General features: G+C 43.2%; 1 protein-coding gene across 3 annotated transcripts in view; it reads right to left on the bottom strand.

Annotated features, from left to right (window-relative positions):
- UNC80 (unc-80 homolog, NALCN channel complex subunit) overlaps window positions 1–19790 on the bottom strand; it is a 119469-nt gene that overhangs the window by 62283 nt on the left and 37396 nt on the right. For 2 of the 3 annotated variants that reach the window (XM_063400155.1, XM_063400156.1), the window contains exons 19-26: window positions 18749–18963; window positions 18119–18225; window positions 17526–17625; window positions 13623–13795; window positions 7865–8077; window positions 5678–5813; window positions 3812–3945; window positions 1592–1757 (exon numbers count right to left, since the gene is read on the bottom strand). In XM_063400155.1, coding sequence (XP_063256225.1) covers window positions 1592–1757; window positions 3812–3945; window positions 5678–5813; window positions 7865–8077; window positions 13623–13795; window positions 17526–17625; window positions 18119–18225; window positions 18749–18963 — 1244 coding nt within the window. The remainder of the gene's footprint in view (window positions 1–1591; window positions 1758–3811; window positions 3946–5677; window positions 5814–7864; window positions 8078–13622; window positions 13796–17525; window positions 17626–18118; window positions 18226–18748; window positions 18964–19790) is intronic. The other variant, XM_063400154.1, reaches the window with a different exon arrangement.

Raw genomic sequence — 19790 nt, 5'->3', positions numbered from 1 at the left:
GCAGCTTTAGTCAAGGAAAACTACATGACAGCTTAGGGAAAAGAGATAATGGAAAGAAAACTCAAATAAAACTGCAGGAAAGTATAGTTCAATGGAGAAAAGGATGCAGAGAGTCGATGCTACCTTTGCAAAAATACATCACACCTGCAGCACAGTAACATGCAAAGGAACAGCTAAGTCAACACTGTCTCTAAGAAAAAGAGGATGGATAGTCAGAGACTTTCCACCAGCATTTTCCAGCAGGACTGCCTGCTTGAAGGTGTTCTCCCACTCAGGTAAAGTCCCAGTGGGCAGGGCTGTTCCCTAAAAAGCTTAAAAACAGTTCCAAGCAATTGTAACTATCCTCAAAAAAAACCCCAAACCCAACCCAAACTCCTTCTCACCTAAATAGGTAGAGACATCTTATCCCAAATACCTTGGACTATCAGACAGACCATAAGGCTGTGTGTTTTTCTGGACTGCCAGTATACCAAGAGGAGACAAAATGAGGCTGAGCATCAATTTATCCAGCTCACCTTTCTTAGGTGGGTACCCAGCTGTCTGCACAGAAGTAACTGGCCCACTAGACACAAAATTTTGGATTAAGTTTTATGCCACACAAGTCTTAGAAGAATTCCTAACATTTCCTCCAGTAATTGTGGCAAAGTCACAGCCAAAGACAACACAAACTTTACCCAAAGCCCGTAGAACTCAATAAAAGCTCTTCCAAATCATTAACAGACACTACAGTTCTGACCTTACTGCTGTGCAACAATCATTAAACATTTATCCCTTTCAAGCAATCATCAAAGCTATAATTCAAATTCCTGCACCTGTAAATTACTGCTCTGAGACAGAATGTAAACAGTTATAGGAAACTTTAGTTAGAGGGTCATCTAGAGGTATCTGGCAGTTTAGTCTCTAATTGCAAATACACACCATGACTATATTGTATTGCAACACTTGTACCATCAGCTAGAATGTGAGTCTTGCATGAGATGGCTCAGAAATGAAACGATCTGCTGTTCTCAGCAAACACAGCGAGCTTGAAGTTTGCTTCTACAGTAGAGAGTATGTTGGGAACACCAATCTGCTTAGCCATCAAAAGCCACACAGTGTATTTTTCATGTGGTAGCAAAGAATTTGAGACACCAATCACGCTAATTTGTTGTGATGCCATGACTTCAACACTGGCACAGATTTTTCGCAGAAAAACACCAATCTTCCCTTCTACCTGTGATTTCCCCAAAATGGAAAACTGTGCTCAAAAAAAACCCAAACACCACTTTTGATCTTTGTTTTTACAGTGAATCAAACAGTGATGCTTCTCTCAGCATGCCACTAAGAGACAGTTTCAAACAAGGGTTGCTCCTTTTTAGCGATTGTGCAAAGCTTTGATTTCAGTCATAGCACTGTTTTATAAAATTTAACATCTTTGCTTCTCACATTCATTATACTGAACCCCGAAGGCCAGAAGCGTCTGGGAAATGATTTAAAGCCACGTGACTCCATGGCTGCCTGCTTTTTAACACAGCCTATGCAAATGAAAACACAAAATCAACCACCACTTCACAAGCCCTGGGAATACAAAAGCCTTATTGTTCTGACAAACCTTTTTTCTCCTCGAAGCCAGCCTCAGATTTGAGGGTGTGGCTGCTGCTGTGCAGGGAATCCTTTGAATCTTCGTTTTCATCCAGAACCCCAGCAAAGCTGATCTTTCTCTCATACCTGTGTCGGTCCATCTCAGGATCCAGGCGCAGCCTGCAGCTCTCCAGATCCTGCAGCAGAATGCAGACCACACAGATGTGCCAGCACTGCAACTGCAGCTCCCACTGCAGCCAGAGAAGCTTCAGGAGGAACTGCTGCAGATGGGCTTTACTTTAACCACCCACAGGCAACTGCTCTTTGGCCTTGCAGCAGGCCAAGCACCAGGTGCTAACACACATTGCTGGTTAACATTCCCCGGTGCATTTACACTCTGGCTGCAGGCTCAGGGGGGGAAAACATCAATCACAGAATGATTAGGATTGGAAAGGACCACTGGAGATCCTCCTGTCCAATCCCCCTGCCAAGTCAGGGCCACTCAGAACGGGTGACACAAGAGTACACCCAGGTGGGTTTGGAATGTCTCCAGCTTGGATCAGTAAAAGGCTTTGGGTGAAACTTTGGTCAGGACCCTTGGCCTCCCTCAGCGCACAGCCTCGGCAAGTCCTCATGCTCTCTGGGTAGTTACACACCAAAACTAGTTCAGCTGTGATTGTTTCAGCTCCTCAAGGCTCCCAAGGCTGTGCTCCTATCTAAGGAACAGCTATGCCTACAAACACTGGTGGAAGTGAGACTTGCTCTACTGAAATTCCAGCTCTATGGATCAAAACATTATGGACCCGTTTTCTTGGAAAGGAAGCATCGCTCCAAAAATACAGACTTCATATTTTCATCTGGATTATTGCTGACTCTTTTTTCCCCTCTGTACAAAGCTAGAATCTGCACTCTATGGCCATTTTATCTTACACACTCTTATATAATGTTCCCTCAAGGTCTCTTTCACCTATAGCTCACAGAATAGTTCCTCCTCTTTGATTTCTAGACTTGCATAGGGGAGACAATTAACCAGTTGCACTTCTAGCTCACATAAAAGCACGAATTTCTGTTGACCTTCATTATCCAACATATTCTTAGTTCTAAGCCCAAATACTTAATGAATTCCAAACCATGGTATTATCCTGCTTGTGCAGTTATTTATTATGCTGTAATATCATCAATGTATTTAAGGGGGATTTTGCTGAATTAGTTGCTTTTTAAAATTGTCCTTCTTGCATACCTTAGGGCTGAGCCATTTCATCAGAGGTCATCTACAACCTTTGGAATAATTTTCAGAACCTAATTACAATACCATCTAGATAAATCAGCTTGTCAAGCATAACTGCCATGACTAAAATTTGATCCGTCACTAACAAAAACTAGGACAGTGGGGCTAATTCCTTCACGGAAATTCAACTTCTCGTTTTTAATTTATAATTTTTATCCTGATTTCTTGAAGAAATTTGGCTTAAGAGCTGAAACCACGTCAGCCATTCAATTCTCATCTCATTCCATGCTACCCCACCTCTGAAGCTGAGGGTCACTGTCAACTCATCAGCAGATGACTGTGTGCATGTGTATTTTTTGGAACAACAGGCTAAAGGTAATGTTAAATCACAGTATTAGACATGAGAAAATCCACATGAGAATGAATCACTGGCAATCAGTTTTCATGTGTTCTGCTATTCACAGCATGAGTTGTCACCTAACAGTTGTTTACCTGAACTGTTTATGCCAGGATTTGCCTGTGCCTCTCTGAGTCTCATGGGTTATTTTTCTTTCTTTGCTTCTCTGTCCCTATTTCTTTCCTTTCTTCCCATTCTCCCTGCAATTCTCTGTGTCTAACCCAAACCCATCTGCAGATTTAAAAGTCTGGCAAGTTCTCTGCAAACCATTCTGTTCCTTCCCCTAACTGCCCTGTTGTGACCCCTGACCAGTGGCCCTGCTGATCAGCTGGTGACCCTCTGAGCCTGTCACTGCAGTCTGCCTCCCTCATTTCCCAGTCTCCCACCCTGGGTTTCCCAATCCCTCTTGTTTCTTTGGAAACCTCCTTTCCCTTCCAGCAGCACATGCTGTGCTCCCATGGCCTTACCTTCCTCATCAACCCATTCCCTGCACCCTGGCCACCTTCCACTCACCACGGTGTCTCCTTTCTCCCTGCAGACATCCCCTGGAGTGTTTTACCTCCCCCCACCTCTCCCCAGAGCCCTGTGCTGGGCACAGCCCCCTGCAGTGTGTGCGCTCCACTTACCAGAAGGGGCTCGGGCCGCGGCCTGGGCATGTAGGGGAAGGTCTCTCTCAGGAACGTGGTTATCTCCAGGAGGAGCTGACAGGCTGCCATTTTCAGTGCAAAAGGACAACAGCACTTGGTGGGATTCACAGTGCCTAGGAGAGAAGATTTCTGTCGTGAGCGAGGAGTTAATGCAAGCTCTGGAGCCAAGAGGTGATGGACATTGTCACACATGGTGCACGATGCAAGCTGCACTGGGAAACAGGAGACCCCACAGTCCTGGAACACTTCTCCTACTCTAAAAGAAACAGAATCAGTCAAATAACAAACCGTGTATTTACTTTGTTATTTTAAAATAACAAACCAAATCGTTTACAACCATTTTACCAGCACCTGAAATAACACTAACATTTAAATTACATTGATTATACCATATTACATTATATTAATCATATATTGTATTGTGTTGTATAGTATTGTATTAAATTATATTGTATTATATATTAGACTGCATTACATTGAAGTAACATGAGAATTGACTACAGCATATATTGTAGTATATTATGTTGAAGTACATAGTAAACTAACCACAAGTTTACAACATTTTATACATGTGCCATGTAAGGCTCATTCAGGTTAAGAATTTTTTATTCTTTTCCTTTTCAGTTTTGCATTTAGTCAAATCTTTTGCAGTTGTGGAAAAGAACCACTTTCAAATATAGAAAACTATGTCAAAATAATGGAGTTATAACTAGCTGTTAAGGAGATACTTTTCCTATTATTATTAATTACTACCCTGATAACTGGAAAAGATAGCCTCCTTTGAAGTCAGGTTTCTTCAATTGTGCAAGCAATCCATGGGCTATATACAGATAATCAAGGGGAAAAATCAAACTACCTAATCAAACCTTACATTCAAAATCTTAACTCAAAACCAAGAGGGAAAGGGAAGAGGGATTATTAAAATATTTCTAGTTTTGTATCAGGCGATACCTGAAGTTTTGTATTGAAACAATCAGATTTATAACTATACCCTTCGTAACCCATCTGATACAATTCAAAGCTTAAAAGTATGAAGGATTCTTCAGGGCTTGAACAATTTGAAAAGTACTTTTTAGGATGGGGAACAGCAGCACACACAGACAAGCACCAGTAAACTGCAGCACACACACACAAAAGGTGTCTGAAGAGCACGTCCTGTTTGTAACCACCTGCACCTACTGCTCCAACAGGACGTGTTTTGACAACTTCTTTCGGCTCACAGGGTTTGCTGTGACTTGCATGCCCACACAGGCCTTCAGAACCAGTGATCTGTCACAGCTCTTCCACCCTTGTGTGTACACACAGGCACAAATGTGTGTGGTGTCATCATCTTGGTGTTACAGAGATTTTTAATGCTTTTTTTGTAATTTCTGCCTGAAAATCAAGCAATATATACTGAACTCAAGATTTAAAAGTCTTTAGCAGAGCTGTGCCAATTCACATCAGGTGAGTTGGCCCTTAATGTTTAGAAGCAGAAAAGCAGCCGATCTCACACAAATATTTTGGCAGAAGTAACTGTGAGGAATGGAGCCTGAACCACTTTTGACACTCAGGTGAGGCTCAAGAAAGAAATTCTGACCCTGCTTACAACTGCAGTTTCTGTGTGCAGGAATTGCAGCTCACTGCCTGGTTTCCCTTTTCCATCCAAGTCTTTCAGTACTGCTACACATCTGTCCTGTTTTACAGCCAGGCACAAAAAGAACAGGGGAGGAAGCTGGGGTGGAAGTGAGGGACTGGGAAGTGCAGCTGGGTGGCAAGAAAATGAAAAAGAGAAAAAATATGAAGTGCTCCTAAAGCAGAGGTTCTTACAAGCGGGGTTTCTTGTAGTAAAGGGAGTCTCCTTACTGTCATCTAAAAAGTCTTCCTCCTCATCCTCCTTCCTCAGGCGCCTCTTGGTCTCCTCATCATAGATGAGGCCAAGCAGGTTGGCAGGGCTCTCGCTCTCGGCATGGCACAGCTCGTTGAGGCGGACACCAATTGCCTGCAAATGGAGAAAGAGAAGCAGGAGGTGAGTTTCAGCCCAAAAGGAACGCCCTGGCTTCATTTTCATTGAGTAGAGAGGAGAAAGGGATGATGAAAGACTAATTGCTATCAAAAGTATAATTTGTTTCCCCCTTTTTGTCAACAAAAAATTGCCAAGTGTCACATTTCAGGATGAAAAATTTTAGTAAATTTAGTTAAACAATAAACCCCAGTTAGGCCATTGTGAAGTATTCATTTCTTCCACTTCTCTTTGTTCCTTTGATATATTTATTCCAGATTTTTTGCTAAGTCTTTCCACTGAGAACGTAGGTCTTCTGCTTAAGAAACTATGCTGTGAATTAGGAATCTGGTAACAGTCCTTATTTCCTCCACGGAACAGTTAAATGCCCAGGGGAAAGCTTGCTCCCGTCTCTAAAGGAGAAACTCCCTGGTGCAATTTCCAAAAATGAGCTGAGAGTACGCTCACAGGAGCTGGGAAGGGGCAAGGGTGATGCAGGGAGGGTCCGTGCAAAGAGCAGAGTCCCTCAGATTTCCATCTCACACTCTCCACAAAGGCATCCACTGTTCATCGTGGCTGTTTGCCAGCACCACCATCAGCGTGTGAGCAGCCCTCAGGGTGCTGTCAGCAAACCACAGGTGAGGGGGTGTTGGCAAGGAGATTGCTTTCCTGCTAGCACACTCCAGAGCTCTTAAGAACTGCTTTCATTTTCTTTGCTGCATGCACATGAGCAGAACACAGATAAGTATGTGAGATTTTATCCTGTGGTATCATCATATCATCACCTTCCCTTTGTGAGGGAAGGCATGTTTTGTCTTCTTTTTTGGGGGGGAGGATGGGAATCATGATGCTCTGTAAAAATCTGTAAAAATCACTGGGTTTTAGATGAGGTGAGAAGCACAAAGCTCACTTCCAGAAAGACATCTGTAACTGCTCATAGGAACTTCTCCGACTGTTTAGTTTTGAGAAACATCTGTATACATTCAGATGTTCAGAAGTTATATCCTGGGGGCTGTACAAGGAAATTGAAAGAGGCATTCCCAGGGTCAGATAAGGCAATTGCCTCGTTCCTGTATGGGAAGAGATCCCAGTCAAATAAAACATGAAGGATTCAAGTGCCAAACAAAAAGAGACAGTTCTCTAAATGACTCATAGCAGCTCTGTAGAACTCCTTGCCAAAGACTAAGTGCTGACAGTCTGTGTGGGTGCAAAGAGAAACTGAATTAAGTATGGCAAAGAGAAACCCATTACTAAATACACAGCAGCACATCTAGTTCAAGGAGCCCTAGGCTAAATATATTTGGAAGCAAGGAAAATAGAAAGTAGTATCACACCTCGTATTTTCCCTTTTCCTTAGCTATTCACATATGATAAGTGCTGGAAAAAGAAGAATGGGCCAAACAGATCCTTGGAGAGGACATGTCCTAGCAAAGTCACTTCCCTTAGGAGAAGGGGTGATCCTGACAGGTTAGGAAGTGCAAGTCAGAGGGAAGGCTTCTGAGTCCCCATCTTAGAAGAACTGAAATTCTGTGTAGGCTCTGATGCCTTCAGTTTTAGCTTTCGTGTTTTTCAGACTCTGTGCTGCCTAGGGGTGCAGTTCTGAGCCTCATATTGTCACTCAGCTCTCTCCACAGAGTAGGGAGACAAAACAAATCCTTTTCCTGCTGGAGACCAAGGACAACTTTCAGGCCCAAAAGCACAAAAAACAGTGGACTGAAGGGAAGGAACAAGAAGGATGGGACCTCACAGCCTGAAGCTGTATTTGGACAATTAAACGCCAATATGCAAAAGGACCAAAACTTATAAAAAGTGTCAGACCTCGTGACCAGTTGTCCATTTTGTGACCATTTTGGTTGCACCTTGGGTGTAGCCCTGGCCAGGCTCTTGTCCTGCCCAAGGTGTATCCTTAAAGGCCCTTCAATAAATATCTGCTTTATTCTCTAGCTCTGCCCAGTCTCTGTTCCAGGTCAGCCTTCCCAAGGCATCAGATCCAATATCCTTTGCATCTCCTCGTAATTTTTAACACAGCTAGAGGAGGAACAAGCACTCACATCTCCCCACTGGTAGAAGAGCTTAGCTGCATTCCACTGCAGCTTCTGGTTCCTCTTGTTGCCCACGATGGGGGAGCGGCCGCGGGACAGCCCCTTCTTGGTGATGTTGACGTGGTGGCCCTTCATCCACTCGGGCCAGCTGCCGCGATTGCAGCGGTGCACGAAGCGTGCGCACTCCAGGAACAGCGCCGCCCGCGCCACCACCGGCGCCTCCTGCAACAGGTGCAATAAAACCACCTTAAAAAGTAAAAATGCACTGGGGAAACTCCCCGAAAGTCAGAGTGCTCTGTGCTTTCAAAGCTGCTTGGCAAGCTTGCCCAGGAGTCACACGGCACGAGCAATCTCCCCACAAAAAGCTGACACCAGAGTCTCTCTGTGTAAGTCTCACCTCTCGAGCTACAATACTGAACAGCCTCTCAGTCCAAACACTGGAGGGGCAGAAAGAAACACAGTATAAACTGTAAAAGAGCATTATACCCCCCTGTAATGATCTCCCTCAGAAACCACTGAATGCCAAAGCAGAAGTGTGCATCCGGCACCGGTACTGAATAAACAAGTTTTAGTTTCACCTTTGCTACTAAGGCCGCAAACATTGCAGGAGCAAATCATACCATGGGCACACAAATCCTAGCATTTGTCACTTCTGAATCTTGGGGATAAAAGCACAAATGGAGGCTCGTTAAAACTAGGAAAAGCACTATTTTGCTGTTAGAAGTAATATCTGTGGGGACAGAAATGTATTACTGAAGCATAAGTCAACAAAATTTCACTGGCCAAATTTCAATTGCCTTAGCAAGTGTCAGGAAATTCAGTACTGAAATAACAACAGGCAGACGAGTTTAGAAAGGACTGACGAGTTTCCAGAGGAAAATCCTCCTGTCCCAGGCTTGGGAGAATCACTTGAATGGGAGAAATTACACTGAGTGTATCTTAGTTTGTATTAAATTACCCGGCAGGACACTTGTTAGACCAACAAAGAATGATTCTGAAACCTTCTGAAATGTTCAAAAAACGGATGCAGTAATTTTGTTTCCTAAAGGGCAGCTTAGACTTCAGAGTAGCTTTCTTCCTTGCCAAAATAACATCCTTGCAGACATGGAAAGTGACGAAAAATGCAAATGGTTCTCTTCATTTCCATTTAATTGTTCCCTTTCTTCCTGCAATTTTCACAACCAAAACTCCTGCAATCAGCAGCTCATAAAACTGAGAATACAACAGTGCCTACAGTTTACCTGCTGGCTTTACAAGGTTCACTAACAGGGATTTCACAGAGCACAAACATGTGTTACACACTCTCAGATGCTGACAGCTTTAATGAAATAATTTAAGCTGATCAGCATCTACTTATAAAGAAGGGCTCATCAAATGTGGTCTGTAAGAGACCCTGAGACCCTCTAAGATGGTCTGTTAAACATCATTAAATAGAGCCTCCAAGAGTGTCCTAATCAAAAACTGAAATCAAGAAATTTTGGACCAATGCTCCTAAAGTGTAAGAAATTATTGACACGACATCCATTTGCAGCTTTTGCTCACATTTTTAAAAGGTTGGGGAAAAAAACCATGATTCCCTTGAACAGGAAGATTTAAGCTGCCACAATGTTCTGATGAAGAAGGAAGAACCTGAATGCAGACACTCACTAACCAGAAACAAAACTAATATCTGGCACCTGGAAAAACTTTACAAGCATGCAATATGGAACACAGAATAGTTGAGGATTTTATTCTCACTGAGTAAAATCTTAACCACAGAGCCACATGAAGAGACAAAGCCCCAGCCTTAGTCTGCTATTGGTTTAGCTCACTAGCAATAAAGTCAAAATTTCTTAGCATACTGGAATCCTGTAAAGAAACGTGTTGTAAACATTATGAAAGCACACAACTAGCACAACTAAAGGAGGATATGTAGGATGGGAGGCAACGGGGAGGAGCAGGATTAATTAAAAATCTCTGCATTATTTAAAAATCATTGAAAAGGCCTCCTGCACAGAGGACTTTGTGAACATCAGAGGGCACAAGCTCCCTGTGATTGCTTACCTGAGGCTCTGAGAAACCTGAAGCAGCAGCAGCAAGAGAAAGATGAAGATGTGACAGAATGAACAGAGATGGATTCACACAACAGAGAAACACATCACAAATGGAGAGAAATTAATCAGGCAGGTGATGGGTAGCTGAAAAGAACACAAGTTACCGTGGTCACTGTCAAACCTGACACAGCAGCAATGCTCTCACAAGTCTGTCCATGCCCATGCAACTGTTCACAAGTCCAGTGTTAACATCAGACCTACTGTGTTGTTTTGCACCTCGAAAATTGTTCTTTTACTGCACAAGTTGACACGAATTCACCGGTTTGTTAACAATTCAAGTCATCCCATGGAATTTTTTCAACAGATAACCTGATTTGTTCTAAAAAGCAAGCTCTCTTGGTGGAAGAAACCAAATACAGAATGAATTTGGAATTTCACAGCATCACATCACTGTTCATGTAAACCTGATTCTGCAGGTTTATGACTACAGAGAACTTATACTCACTTTGTATTCACGAACAGTGACTTTTACAACAGTAATCAAACAGTGGTAATTTTCCTTCAGTCTGTTCTCAAAGTTCACATGGCACTTTGAGCAAAAATTCATTTTTGGCTCTGGTCTCTTCCAGACAGAAAAGAAAGGCAGGCAAAACCAACAATACACTTTTAACAGATGCCAAAGTAAATCTGAATATTCTCAGCTGATATGGGACTGACTGGGTAGCTCTGCTTCATCTAAGCAAAATTCTGACATGAAAGTTGTCTTAGCAAGTGTATGAGGACAGGTTGCAAGTAAATTATTAACGAGTGTCCTGGAGAATTGCCTGTTCCAATTCGTTCAAACCTCTGACTGCATCTACAAAAGGGTCAAGCACAGTCCATGACACAGTTCTTTGTTTCTGTTCCCAGTCTTTTACTCTGGGACCTGTCAGTAGCAATCTCTGACTTTCCTCCCAGTCATAAGCACTTCCACAGAGAAATATTTCTGCCATGGGAACGACAGAGTCTGCCTAACCCAGGGTGACACGGAGTCAGGATTCTGACAAGGATTCTTGCAGTTTAGGTTTTCCTTCTACTGTCCCAGTACTTAGCAGGTCATCTCAGACATAACCCTACCAGTACAACGATTGCATTTCAACAAGGATAAAAGATTAACATGTTACAACAAATGAGCTCACATATCTAGTTGGAGAAAGGCAATGATGACAGGTGTCATGGTCAAAGAAAAGCTGCTCAATTACAGCAGCCTAATTAGGATACTTCAGGTAACTCAGTAACACAATCCCAGACAGCAGTTTATTGGAACCCTCAACACGAACTGAAGCATAGACTGAAACATCCCAAAGTAAATCCATTTGACTACTGCAAAGTCTGGATTTAAGTTGGGGACATAAAGATGAAGCTGTCTGCAATGTATCAATTACCACTGAATGTTTGTACATCCATACATTGGTTGTAGTTTTAAAAGTTTATTCAAGTATGGATGCTGCTTCTAGGCAAATATGTTAACTGAATAGCCACTAAACCTAGGGCACTCATTTTAATATACAAAAAATGATTAGCTCCATAAGGATGCATCATTTGTTTCACTGTTCTCATTCTTTAAATCGGTGTAGCAAACATCCAGGCTGATCAAAAATTTCAAGAATTGTTGTAAGAATAGAATTTTGCAAACCTGCATGAAAAAGCACGCTCAGAAAAATTATGGAAGAACTGGAACTGTTTGCCTTCCATTCTTTAAAGGCTGCCTTAGTAACTGGGTTGGATAAAAATGACTGAAGAAGCTTTTCATTTGCATCAGACCTGATTTAAACTATTACTTCAAAAGCCTGAAAAGAGCTGTTAAAACACCCAGAATGCTTCCTTTGGGATGTACTCTACTGACATATAACGTGGGAATTGTCCACGGCCATTAACCAATACAGTGAGACAGCAGGCTGTCATATTTTAAAATATACACTGCATGTAACTGCCCAACTTCCATGTATCTCCAATAATTTGTAGACAAAATGCTAACTGAGCAGGTTCTTGGAGTCTCCCAAGGCTGTAGTTGGAGCAAGGCTTCCTTCACTTTAGCTGAAGACCTCTTAGAAATTCTAATTCCAAAAATGTCTGCATCATTCAGTGGAAGCGAGAGACGGTTACATTTTAGTTTGCTCTGGAATTTGGATTCAAACAGTTCACTCTGACTGGTCGCTGACTTCACGCATGGGCACAGAGTAAGCTAGTCTATACTCAGGCATCTAGGAATTTTAAAAATTAGCTAAGACATTTACAGGCAATGGGGACATAATTGCCAAGCCCTGTTTTATCATCTGATTTATCAGAACACAGAGCAGCGCATCTTCAGAAGGATCCTGGTGACAAACCTGCCAGGAATGAGCTCTTCTCTGCCCATGCACTTCACACCTCACTAACTCTGTTAGTGTGGAATTTGCAAAGCCCTGGAAGCCCTGCAGACTGAGGATGGGTGTTGCACACTCATTCTGAGCTCCCTGCCACCCTGACTTTGAAGGGCCACCAGGGGGGCCACTCTACCAGCCACTGCACCCACAGCTTCCACCCAGAGGAAGAACAGTCTCTGGCAGGAAGCCTGGGAAACAGTGAAGGAAACTCGTGTCTGTTGAAGATGGATGAGGAAGGAGCACTGCAAACAGCAGAGCTGGATGGGAACCGACAGCAACAGCAACTCCAGAGCAGCAGGAATGCAGGCGTGCCTGAATCGCAGACCAAGCGTGCAAGGTGCAGGTGAAGGTGCCAAGAGTGGTGCACAGAGCATGGCATCCCCACAGCCCTGGGACAGGCAGGGCAGCAAAGGTCAGGGCACAGAGCCAGCAGGAGGCAGAGCTGTGAGCCTGACACCTCCAGCATGAGCAAAAGAACTGAATCTGAGCACAAATGGCACAGCAGTCACAGGTGAGAGGTGGGCGTGGGAAGGGACAGAGAGCATGTGAAGGCTCTGGGAGCAGTGGCTTTTAATCTTTTTTCAGCTTGCACACGGCCAAACACTTATGGAAGGAAGCAGAAAAGCAGCATGCAGAGAAATTGCTAATATTTGGTTGGTTTTTCTTAGTTGTGTTTGTCACACTCCTTGCTTGTCACATACACACGTCACAGAGCCCCAGTGGCTCACGAATCACAGGCTGGAGGCTTTAGAAATGGGAAGGATCGTTAAAAAACACAACTGCAAGGACAAGAAGGAAGGAGATACAGAACAGCATGGAGGGATTGAATTGTCACTTTGATTTGCACTGGGAAATCAGCAATATCCACATTTAAAAGCACGTATACGCTGATATAATTTTTTCCCTCTGACGGGCTCTGGTAACTAATAGTTCAGAGTTGCCTAATGCAATTTTAACTCTGTCAGAACTCTTGAGTGGAATTCCTGCACCTCTCCAAGCAGTTTCCATTCTTCAATCCTTATTCTGCAGATTGACACTAGGAGCAGAAACAGAGTGTGAGCAAAGTAGGAAGACAACACCACAAGCTTTGCACTGGCATTAACATAGCTATGGGGAGCCATCTAATACAAGAGGATCCATTTTGTCTGCAAACTTGTCCACTCACAGATGCTAAAGCTCCACCTAAACACCACCAGCAGCAGCAGCTGGCATTGCTGTGATGCCTTACACTCCCTCTGTGGGGCACCAAGAGCATTATTTAGGGAATGAGGGTGGAGCACCACCTGTGCACATGCTGCCAGCAGGTAAGAACAGAGAACAATGACTTACAAGGTCCAGAGCTGCTGCCAGGATGGAGGCGTCGGGGATGGTGCCCGGCTCACAGCAGTTCAGCAGGAACTGGAAGCGCTTCATGCCTTGGCGGATTGCTCCCAGGTTCACAACGTTCTTGGATTTTCCTCCCTCGTGCTTGGAGGCCAAGTGATCATCAAAGCTTTGGCAACCTGAGGAGGTAGAGAGTACAGAGGGGATGCAGGGAGGGGTAGAGAGAAGGGAACACAGTCTCTCACCAGTAAAAAATGGGGAACAAAAATCTTGATGAGCACAGTCTTAGTGTAAATCCCTTTCTCTCCTTGTGTTATCTTGAAGATAACAGGTTCATTTTTACAATATTCATGACTTCCATGAAATAGATACACAACTGGCCAGAAAACCCAGGACCTACTCCAACACAGGTGAACTAAGGACAACACAGCTGTCTTTCCTCCCCACCTCTTTAACACAGATCATCTTGCTTACAGTCTCTCTTTCCTTAATAATCTCCTACCTTACTTCTCTATTGTCCTCAATCTTACTTTAAAGTGCAGCACGCATAACCCTTGTTTCTCATGGATCAGTTTAGTAAGTTATCACCTACTAGGACAGAATAACCAGTAGTGAATGTGTAGTCTGTATGGAAATGAAGCACTGTCCTTTTTTAAGGCATATATCTGCAATTATCAGAAGAGTAAATTGAGACTGGCCTCAGCTCGTAGATAGCATCATTCCAGCCCGTCTCCCTTGAAGGGTCTTGTACACTTGGGGATGGAAAAGAGTTCCACTCAAAAATTAAGACTGCATCCCACCTCAAGGACAAGTTTAAACTCTATGTATAAGAGTTCACATCATAAATCAACTAATCCAAATCAGCACTTCTAGAGCAGAAGATCATTATTGCAGTTGGTACCCAGAGTTGAGAGAATGGTAGAAAGACAGAGATTAGAAATAAGGAAAGCTGTTTCAAGGCCAAAGTGTTTGGTCAAAAAAAGGACAGTCAGTTTCTGGGCTTTTTGCCTTTGCCCATAATTCTCCACCTGTTTACATCTGAAAGTACAAAAGTTTACAGAACACTGAAGGATAACGCACTGAAGAAGAGAACATGGAGTGGAGAACTCAAAATTGCTTTTAAACATAGATTATTTGAAAGACAAGAGTAAAAACATCAGCTCTACAAGACTTTCTGAGTACTTCAGGAAAGAAGAATGGCTGAAAGTTGAAGTTCTTTTGCGCAGTGTTTTGGGTGTGCACTCCTTAGAATTACTTGGAATACATTTATGCGCCACACAAAAATTCACAACAGTGAACAGAAAATGACAATGTAGGTCTTCACTCTTCCCTTGAAGACAGAGTTATATCAAGTTTCAAGAGACTTCTTTACAAATTCCTTGTCCTTTTTTCTCTCCAGTGAAGCTGTACCTGAACAAAATGTTCCTATGTTGGGAAAATATTCCATTGAAATGGATCAAACAAAGTAGAAGGAACAAGCAGAACACTTACACATGCGAGGAGCCACAAACATCCTTCCAAGTCCTTCTATTTTCTTTTATATATCTCACCTGAGCCTTCCTGCTATGACTGTCACAACACTAACTCATTTCAAGTACAAACAAATGTTTCCTATTCAGGGCCCTGTCAAGTCTGTGCCTGCATGAGATAAAGAACAGAAACTTGCCTAAGGCGTGTCCTCACTCAGTGCCCAAAGGGACATTATGGGTCTCCTGTAGATGCTCTGTAACTGTGTATGTGTCTGTGTGCTTTGCTCCTAGTATAGCTAAAAACACCATTGAAATAAGTATTTTTACACAGGAATGTGTGAATACATATGTGTATATATATATATGTATACATATGCACACATACAGATACACAGACATATGTATGCTTACATACATATATAACACAGAATTTCCAGTGGTCTACATGATAAATCACAATGGAGACTACAGCTCATAACTGATGTCACAAATTACTCTACATTTTATAATTTTTAATCTAATTTATTTCTCCTTGATCCATTTCCTCTTAAATTTGGTCTACTGTTAAAAAACCCAAAAACACTAGAGGAAACACCACGTGGAAAAAAGATGAGCAAAGTAACAGCATAACACCATGAATGACAAAAATGAGAAGGCAGAGAGGAGTTCCAATATAATGCTTTACGATCAGATCTTGGGGGATTTAACAGTACACCCATCCACCACTAGAAGGCTTTTATTCTCTCCTCCTTAAGCACAGAAAAACTGATCATCTGTATGAAAGAGAAAGGAGCAGGGGAAATTTGAAGGATCTGTGTACTGTCCTACAGGTTTACAAACTGCCCCCACATTGATATCTCTGTGCACAGGTGAGCACAGACACACACAGGGCAGGTACAGCTGTTTTTGCTAAAGCTACGTGGCTTTCATTGCCTATCAGAGGTCCTTGTAAATACAGTGATACAACTTCCTTAGCTGTCACACGTTGCCTTGTAAACTTATATCACTCTTGTATTAGTAGGATAAAAAAATTATTTTCTAAAACAAAACATGAAGGTGATCTCACAGGTAGCACCTCAGAAACAGCTGTGGCAAGTCTGTAGAGTTCTCACTGCCCCTTGGCCAGTTTTAACCAGTGAGAGCTGGGAGGAAACGTGCTGGAAGTACTTCATACCTACTGCAGCACAAAGCAGTGCATGAAGAAACTAACTCCTTCCAGTGCTGGGGAATGCTACCAGGCTACAACCAGGTGCTGAACTGATGCACTCTCACAGAGGAACAACGCTTCTCATCTAGGGGCTGAGAAACACCGCCACTCACCAGGCAGGTCATGATCAGCTCACAGTGATAAGAAATGCTTACATTCTGCAAGTATCACTTGCCTTAAAAATGCCTTACACTCATTGCACTGCAGGCTTGGGACAGGGAAAAGACACACAATGCAACGTCAGGTGTAATGTCAGAAGAAAACCAAACATAATGCCAGAAAATGCAGCATATTGTAAAACTACAGAAATCATGCTAAAACCAAAATTGACTCATTTTTGCATGTTTTTGGGAATCCGGTTTTGTTGTCTTAAAAAAAAAAGTGACAGAGCTTCACGATCCAAGGTTGTCCCCCTGGCAAGAAGGATGTGCTTTGAGCTGACATGAGCATGTCAATGACTGCATGATATTTTAAAACAGATTATACCATGACCTTGCATTATTCATAAAGGCACTTTTCAGACGCTGCCGACTTTGAAAATACACAACAGTTAAATACATTTCTCTGGAAAAGAAAAGGAGTGTTTTTATCATTATGTCGTGTGCTAAGAAAAAGGGACAGCATCCCTAACGAATGGTATGCAGAGACTAGACATGCAAACACAGAAGAAAAGAGATAATTACAACAAGGTTTGTGTAGGGTTTTCCATTTCTGTGCTGGTATTTGCTAAAACTGCCAAACAGTTACAAATCGAAAAAACAAAACTAAACAAAAAAACTGATGGAATTGTTGCATTGGACAACAGAAGATTTACACACTTAATTTTGAACTGATTAAGTGCTTTGAAGCAAGCATTAATTTTTCAAGTGTATTGACCAAATTTAGTTTGATTTTAAAAGCCCAAATGTTGTATCGCATGATTTATTTGGATAGTCTGATTTTTTTTTTAGAAAAAAAATTTACCAGAGCTTTTTTTCTAAATCAAAATAAAAGAAAGAAGGAAGGGAAAGAAAACAGTTACAAAGACTAAAAAATTGGAGAAGGCTACAATGGAGACAAAAACCATGGCGAAAGCAGGAAAAAAGGCAAAGGGGTAAAATACAGAAAGAAACATATTTTAAGAATGATAAAAAAAGAAAGGAAAAAAAGGAGACGAGAACCCTGATTTCTAACCATCTTTTTCTTCTGTGTGATGGAGCTTGGATGGGTGTCTTCGGCAGGTGCGCCATTTACCAAGACGCTTGAAGAAATTCTCCTCTTCGTCCCGCCCGTTGTCCAGGCCTCCTGCCGGGCCCCCTCCTTCCGACAGCTTCACTGCGCTGGTGAACTTCACCTGTGCAGGGACAGAGGGGCTCATCAGGCCTGGGCCACGGCGCCCCAGCCTCACTGCTCACACACAAACACCCACAGCAGGGCTGCAGGGGTCACCAGAGCCACACAACTGGATCTGCACACAGTTACATACGCTGGAGTGCTTCATCTTTTAAGCTTTCTGCTTAAAGGATTGATCTCTCTTGAGAGGCTGTGAAAGGACAGAGAAGGAAGGAAGAAGTGTGACCAAAAATTAAAGCTTAGGTGTGTTGACAGAGCCTGCACTTCCCTCTGAGTGCGCCAGAGCAGACTGACCAGTACAGTGTAAGTTCAACCTGGTCTTCACCACGAGTTACCAAAGTCCAGTGTCAAATCCCCGTGGCTCCACTCCGGAGACTTCTGCGATAGTCTCGTTAGCTGCAAAGTCCATATTGAACAAAACTGTTTCCAGGTGCAGCTAAAACCAGCCAGACCCTGCCTTTCAAGCTCTCTGTAATCCAGCCTGACACATTTACCTTGGAGCTCTGTCTGATGAAGGAGAGACGGTCAACAGAGCTGATATCCAGGAGATCTTCCACTCCATCAGCCAGGCCAGAGAGGGAGGAGCGCTTCAGCCAATTCCCTGTGACACAGTAAGCCACTCAGCACAAATCTAAAAAATTCTTTCCAGAAGAATCTATTTCTTAGCAATTTCAGTATATTTCTCCACAGTGGCCACTCAAAGGCGCGGGAAAATGGGAGAAAAGCACAAGGTAATATTTTCACGTAGCATGTATTAACTACCACGCAGGGCCAGGTCCTGGGAATTGTAACTGACGTGTTCTCTAACAAATGTTAATTTGGAATATTTCCCTTCTACAGACAGGAACAGCGCCTGTGAGATTACAGTACTAGCCTACTACTTTGGAGGGGGATGTTTCAATAATCAATTTTGACAAAAATATCCCCTGGTATCTCTGGCAAATCGCTTTCATTTCCCTTTGCCTCAGTTCCACGTCTGTAAAATGGAGAGAGCAGCAAATGACAGCTCCTCCTGGGAGAACACAGGGACAACAAGGAGCTGTGCTGCAGCACTTCTCAAGGCAGCCGCGTCAGCTGCGTTTCTCCGCACATGCAATATGAATAGAGAACAGGGTGAGACATACATTTACCTATGGGCAGTTTGAGTTTCTTGCGCAGGGAGATGCGGCGGGAGCGCGAGCGGGAGCGCCGGTCCGTGGTGGTCCCGGAGTGGGCGGTGGTGCACTCGGACGTGTCCTGCTCAGACTGGCTGCTGGTGTCACTGGCTGCACTTTGTGACTTGAACATCTTCCGCCAGAAGTCCTTGCGGCCCAGGTTGGCCCCCTGGATTTGCTCGTCGCTGGAACAGAAGGTGCACAAAGCACGGACTGCATTTCAGTGACGTTCGAATGCTCAGAGAAATGAGATCCCCTTTCTGCAGCCCCCTCGCCCCCCTCTCCATCACTTGTGGTTGTTTCATTTCGAATTCCAAACACACTGTCCTTAGTGGGACAGAAGCTTGACAACACACCCAGTACTGTTCAAGACACAAAATAACCATCTTCTCTACCCTTAGGCGCTTGTGGCAGAACATCCCCCCCAGCACAGGAAGCTTATCTGCTCTGCCCACCAGCTAGTGACATGGGTGAGACAACTGCCCTCCAAGCATCTGCCCAGCCTGGGTCAGCTTTGGTCCAAAGCAGTGAGACCCCTCCAGCTGACAATGAACGCCCCTCACCTTGAGAGCAAGATGTAAAGAGATAAGTGAGGAACCATGAACTGAGAGACACTTCACAACTATAAAAGCTACACAAATTTTCATGGGGGCAGAACTCTCATCCACACTCCCTGGAAATGTGCAGGGCTCCCCAAACTTGGAAGTATCTTTGGGGATACTTTTCCAGAAACTGAGAGCAGAAGATTTTTTATGTATGCCCCATCAGAAATTGGATGGTAATATACATTTATTCCTAATCTATACTATTTCTTCTTTAGCTGTAATAAAGGTACCTTATTATTATAGTGCACTGAATTGTTCATCTACTAGTAGTGTTTCTTTTGTTTATCCTGTGTAGTAAGCAATCTGTTATGAACAGTTAAGTTTGTGTCTATTAAATAAGTAATTCATGCAATAGACCTAACTGGCCCTTACTAAGAACCTGAGAAGTGAGAGTGCTCTGGGGTGCA

This window comes from Prinia subflava, chromosome 6, assembly GCF_021018805.1.
Source record: "Prinia subflava isolate CZ2003 ecotype Zambia chromosome 6, Cam_Psub_1.2, whole genome shotgun sequence".
Lineage (NCBI taxonomy): Eukaryota > Metazoa > Chordata > Aves > Passeriformes > Cisticolidae > Prinia > Prinia subflava.
This window is presented reverse-complemented; position numbering and strand designations above follow the sequence as displayed.